Source organism: Arachis ipaensis, chromosome B07 (assembly GCF_000816755.2).
Source record: "Arachis ipaensis cultivar K30076 chromosome B07, Araip1.1, whole genome shotgun sequence".
Lineage (NCBI taxonomy): Eukaryota > Viridiplantae > Streptophyta > Magnoliopsida > Fabales > Fabaceae > Arachis > Arachis ipaensis.
In genome coordinates, this window is record NC_029791.2 from 8,483,855 (window position 1) to 8,490,530 (window position 6,676).

At 31.1% G+C, this 6,676-nt stretch overlaps 2 protein-coding genes across 2 annotated transcripts in view; both read right to left on the reverse strand.

The window, feature by feature from the left end:
* On the reverse strand, positions 2,526-4,000 carry LOC110264972 (leucine-rich repeat receptor-like serine/threonine-protein kinase At1g17230). Its single transcript, XM_021107666.1, has 3 exons — positions 3,704-4,000; positions 3,341-3,653; positions 2,526-2,635 (listed from the first exon to the last, which is right to left on the reverse strand). The coding sequence occupies exons 1-3, from the start codon at positions 3,998-4,000 to the stop codon at positions 2,526-2,528; spliced, it is 720 nt and encodes a 239-aa protein (XP_020963325.1).
* Positions 5,991-6,676, reverse strand: part of LOC107609733 (probable sodium-coupled neutral amino acid transporter 6) — a 2,965-nt gene continuing 2,279 nt past the window's right edge. The window contains exon 5 of the mRNA XM_016311754.2: positions 5,991-6,360. Within this exon, the coding sequence (XP_016167240.1) occupies positions 6,231-6,360 (130 nt within the window). The 3' untranslated portion in view covers positions 5,991-6,230. The remainder of the gene's footprint in view (positions 6,361-6,676) is intronic.

A 6,676-nucleotide genomic window follows, 5' to 3' on the forward strand; every position in this document is an offset into this window, starting at 1 on the left:
TACTTCTCAAGCTTTCTTCATCTCCAAGTTACCACATCTTCCTAGTTTCATCTCATTACTAGGCATACTACTGAGATCTAGGGTTAAAAGAGTGAAAATAGAGGTTCAAAATTGGGTTTTAAAATGCAAAAGTTTATTTACTAAAAAATAGGGCTCCGCGTACGTGAACCATGTCACGCGTACGCGGGAATGCAATTTTTTCCATCATGCGTACGCATTCCCTCGTCCGCGTACGCAGGTACACTGGACAGAATTGAACGTCCGCATATGAAGCCACATCTCCGCGTACGTGAGGGTTCTTTTTTGCCCATGCCGCGTACGCAGCACATGCATGCCAAACAGAAACGCACAGCCGCGTATGGAGGGGTTTGCGTACGCATGCATTCTAGGTTGGTCAAAAATAGTTAAGTCTGCAGAATTTTAGTTTTATATACCAAACTTCCGACGCGCATAATTTTCTCATTTTAAAACATTTTTCATCCGTTCTTCGAATGACATAAACTTCTCAGACCCCATCTTTATATGAAATAAGTTTGAAAGAATTTGGGGATCCAGAAGCCGAGTTATAACTCGCCGAAGTTTGGCCAAAAATCTAATTTTCACAAAAGTTCATAAACCTCTATTTTCACCAAAAATCAAACTCTATACCAACATTCCACTCATATAAATAGCACCACAACATACCATCTACAACACCATAATCTCCACATCCTACTATAATTAATGATACCTCAATTTTGCATACACTTCCTTCCAACATTTTCAATCATAACATCAAAATCATTAACCTTCACATATCCACAACCAACATTCTCATTTACCACCATCAAAGTCATCATTCATTAATCCTCTTACCACATCAACTATATTCATATCATAAAATCATTGAATCTATCATGCATTTTCAATTCAACATACCATGTCAACTAATCTACCAATCAATCTCCAAAATTTATAATCCAACTTATCCTAGGTCACCTAGCCTAAGTTTTCACAAGACATTATTTAAATACGAGAAACTAAAACCATACCTTGACTGATTTTCTCGTATAACCCAAGACAACCCCACAAGGTAAGCTCACAAGTTCCACTACTAAAATTCAAGTTTCAAGATTCCCAATCAACTCCAATAATTTCAGCCACCAAGGATTTGTTCCAAGAGCTCCAATTTACTGATTCAAACTCCAATTTAACATAAATTCAATCTAATTCATACAATTAACTAAATTAGCACTAGGACACACAAAATTGAATAATCCACAAGTGTTTAGAATTTTCTTACCTTATCATTTGATGATTGGGCTAAAATCCAATAATTATCCAATCTTAGATTGCACCTAAACCACCAAAATCGTCAAAATCACTCAATACACATACAAAAACGCAAAACAGAAAGGGGAAAGAGAACTGGGTGCAAATCACAAAGTTTCTTACCACTTTGTTTAGATAGAAAGAAAAAGGACTCCGAGATGAACGTGTGGTCGTAAACGGCTCGTCAATCGGAGTTTCAGATTGAAAGTTACAAGGATTTGAAGATGGAAGTAAAATGGAAGCTAGGGTTTGGTGCTCTCCCATTCAAGTTCAGGGTGATTCACATAATGAAAGGGATTGAGTGAATGATTTGCTTAATTTGAGTTTATATATGTTGGGTCTTGGACTCGGTCTAACCGGTTTAGTCTGTGGCCTAATTTTAGGCCAAAACTTTTAAAATTAGTGTTAAAATTTATATTTTAATTATTTCTACCTCCTAAAATTATAAAATTCATATTTCTAATTTTTTTATAAATTATAAATTCATATTTTAATTTATTGATTAATTATTCGCTAATTTTATGGGGTTTACATTCCTCATTTTGTTTTTCAGGACTACTTTCTTTTTCTTTTTCCTTATGTGCTTTGATTCTGTATTTCAGTGCTGAGTTTCATAGTGTGTGTGCTATGTTTAAATATTTATGTGCTGAGGTCCACTATTTGTGTGTTGTGTTTTATTTTTTGTATGCTTTGCTTTATTATATAGTTTTAGTCATGAAATGCAACACATCTCTGTTCTTGGCGATCACAAATGAGCGTACATTTTGTTGCTACATCTCTCAATACTAGACAGATGCTGCTGAGAGATTTTTTTTATTTGTGTGCTAGAATAGCTAATTGTTGTACTGTACTTTGTATTTTATGTGTTGAGAACCAAATATTGTGTGCTTGCGTGTTCTCTTACGTACACACTTTTATATAGATTGATTAAAACTAATATAATCAATGTTTTAGTAAAAGAAAACAAGTTATAGATATTCCTCAACATCCACCCTTTTCACATGTAACATTTCGCATTGAGGAGCGAGGAAGAGGAAAAAACTGTTGAGCTAGCAATTAAAGATCAAACAGATGCTACTGAGAGGTGAGTTTTCTAATTTTATGTGCTAGAATAGCTAATTGTTGTGCTATACTTTGTATTTTATGTGTTGAGCAACAAAATTTCTTCTGTATAACCAAATTCTTTTATTTTTGTATAGTTTGGCTAAAGCTAATCAAGCAGATATTACTGCTGAGTTGTGGATGATTGAAAATATTGCAATGGAGAAAGATTGAGATTTCTCATATTTGTCCTTCGATTTTGGGATTGTTACACATTCGTCAACTGAAAAAGCAACTTTGACACAAGTGGATCAACAACGAATAGAGCCTGCTGAAAATATTGATTCATGGTTTCAATGTGAACAACACAAATATTTATTTTTTGCTTATTCTAAAGTTTTTGAAAATTTTGTTAAAAACTCATGGCTTAGGATTCGATGGTCCCAAAACGTTTGAACCATTAAATAGTCCCATAACAAAACATGTTTTTTAAGTTCTTTTAATAACTGCTAAATAGTCCTTTTTTTAATTTTAATTATAAATTAATCCCATATATTTTATTTAATTATAAAAACTATTTTTTCTTTTATAAATTATTATTTTATGAATCAACTATTATGTTTATTAACAATAAAAAACGAAAACAATAACGAATTAGATCTTCCATTGATCGTAATAAAGCTTTTGGCCATTCCAATGGATTAAAAGTTTATATTTGATCCGTGACGTTCGTGCAGGGCCGTGAAATCGTGTTTTCTTAAAAACTAATCGATTGGATTACAGTTTATCACAAAACAATCGATTAAAAATTGCAAGACAGCATGGTTTTTGCATAAATCAATCGATTGGTCATAGTATTTCAATCGATTGGACGATGAATAACACGTGAATTTTTTATAATTCAATCGATTGTTTATACCTTCCAATCGATTGAATGCTTCAAAACAACCTGAGGTTTCACAATTCAATGATTGTTTTTTTTTTTTACCCAATCCATGCAGCTTCACAATGTTCCTATGCCTGATTTTTCCAAGGGTTGAAATCTCAGCAAGGAAGCTTCGGTCAACGTTTGCTCCATCTCCTCGAGAATTCAGCTTTTTCACTGCAATCATTTCGCTGTCATTCATAATAGCCTTGTAGACAGTGCCACAAGCTCCTCTTCCTATAACCGCTGATTCTGCAAAATTTCTGGTGGCTTCCAAGAGATCCTGGTATGTAAAGCCTTCTTTCGGAAAATAATAGTTATCAGTGACATGAGGTCTAGTTTGCCCTTCAAGCGAGACAAAAGCAGGGCTACGCACCTCATGGCATAACATATAACTACTATGAAAATAAGAGAAACAAATCCGACCACACCATAAACAATGCTAACTATCTTTTCCCTAGTTGAACCATCTCTGATCCAGCTCGTTTTCGCTGAATGAGTTGAAGATACAGGTGGATGACAATGATAAGTTCCTAATCGGCATAACCCATTGTTCCCGGCAAAATTTGAGAAATCCATCTTTCTAAATGCAGGTGTATCTGGAACAGTTCCTACCAGCTTGTTGTTGGAGACATTGCATACTATAAGGCTAGAAAGGCTACCGATTGATTCAGGAATCTCACCAATGAGTTGATTGTCGTTTAAGTAAAGTGATTCCAACATTAGCAAGTTCCCCAAGCTTATAGGAATCGTATAAACAATCGATTGAATTATAAAAAATTCACGTGTTATTCATCGTCCAATCGATTGAAATACAATGACTAATCGATTAATTTATGCAAAAACCATGCTGCCTTGCAATTTTTAATCGATTGTTTTGTGATAAACTGTAATCCAATCTATTGAGTTATAATTCAATCAATTGTTTTGGTAATCCAATCGATTAGTTTTCAAGGAAACGCGATTTCACCGTCCTAGACAAACGTCACGGATCAAATATAAACTTTTAATCCATTGGAATGGCCAAAAGCTTTATTACGATCAATGGAAGATCTAATTTGTTATTGTTTTTGTTTTTTATTGTTAATAAACATAATAGTTGTTTCATAAAATAATAATTTATAAAAGAAAAAATAGTTTTTATAATTAAATAAAATATATGGGGTTAATTTGTAATTAAAATTAAAAAAATAATTATTTAGCAGTTATTAAAAAAACTTAAAAAACATGTTTTATTATGGGACCATTTAATGGTCCAAACGTTCTGAAACCATCGAATCCTAAGCCAAAAACTCATTGTATAAATTTACTTTCTTTATTTAATGTCAAGATCACAAAAACTGTTATACTAGCACAAAATTGTCATGCCTAGCACACAAATTGTGTAGCGTGGCACATAAAATATTTATGTCAGCACAAATGACTCATTTTTTGTTTTATTCTAACATGTATCAAAATCCATCATAATTTCTAACTAAAATAATGAAAAAGCAAAATTACAAATATCTTTATTTTTCTTTGTTTACAAATTTATATTCGATTTGATTGAATAATCATGTTTTGTCTATAATAAAGAATTGAATATTGCTCCACTATTGATCCATGATCTATCAAATTCAAATCCTAAAAAAAGATAAAAATTTAGAGAATTAAAAATAAGATAAACAAAAAATATAAAATGACTTATGAAAATGACCTTAGTGAGAGTTTTCTTTTCTTTTGATGTATTTGCAATTTTAGGCATATAAAAACTGATCCTAAAATAGTCACAGTGATCATCACATAAAAAAAAAGTTTTGGTTCGGCACAGCATACAAATACTTATGTATAGCACATATTTTAAGTAATATAGAACACAAATTCATATATATAGAACAAAAACTAAAATTATAGAACACCAATTTCTCAAACAACAACTCAACAAACAAAAACTAAGATCATCATAAATAACCAAAATCAAGAACAAAAATATATACAAATAACATAAATATCGAACATAGAAGCTAATATCCTTGTAACTCACACTAATTTGCCAAAATCATTAAATATAAAATCATTCAATACAAAAAAAAATTATTCGTACCTCCTCAATTATGTTTGATATAGAAAAAATATCCGATTCACACTGATTTAGTTCATCTAAACTACAATTTTTCATAATTACCGAAGATTCACGTTTTTAACAAGAACTCACTCAGACAAGCACTACGTAATTTTGAACAAAATGCAGAGAAAGAGAAATAGGTGTCGAGCACAATGTGAAAAAAAATTGAAAGAAAAGGAAGAAGAAAGAGTTGAGCACGATGCAGAGAAAAAGAAGAAAGAAGAAGAATTCGAGGTGAACCTTCTTCATAAACACTACGTAATTTCGTTGTTCGTTAAAGAAGAAAAAGAGAACGAGTATGACACGTAAGAAGGTTTTTAATTTTAACATGTTAACTTGATTAATCAAAAAACTTGTACACCTAGTATTTTTATAAATTAAATAATTCATGAAATTATGGACAGAATGATAATAATACAAAATACAAGATATATCAATAGAGGTACGGCTGCAAGATCTGTTTAATTAATTATTAATTAAGAGTCAAACAATAATACATGTTATAATTAATAAGACTCCACATCTTTTAGATTTTGATTGGGAATGTGAACATATATATTATACTTGGGGATTGCATAATATTGTAATCAAAATTTGCAACAAAACAAAAGATCAAAAGGTACAACAACTGGAACCTTCCATCTCTCATATTATATTAGTCTCCTTGATAATTTACATTCTTCCATTATATATTATAGATGGCTCTATATGAAATTTGTACAACCAAATAAAAATGCCATCCAAGAACAAACTCAAGAAGCACCTCAATTCTAGAATATAATTCTCTCACCACCTCAACCTCTTTTCTAATCAAAATTAATTTTTACAAATGAGGGAAGAAAATTAAATTCATGAACTACTGCTACCGAAATAATTGGATATGTTGGTGGAGATGGCAATCACACTTGTTACTGCAGCTACTATAACCATAATTAGTGCTATCATTTTGTCCCTCTTTGTTGCTATACCAGGAGCATCTCTGTAATTGTTAAAAAAAGGGAAAAAGAAATTAGACAATCCTAGTTTGTAAAAGTTAGACAACCCTAATCTGTCACGGTTATTTTTTGGCAGATATTTTCGATCAACATATTAAGAATACAAACATGTTTGAAAAATAAGACCGATACAAAAATAATACATTTTGTTTTAAACCAAGTTATCTAATTTTTAAATAAAAAAGAAAAATATAAACATTTTCTTGTATGTTTTATTGCTTATTCAATATATTTATATTAAAAAATACTATATATACATAAAAATTCAGATATCAAATTAATTATTATATATTTATATAT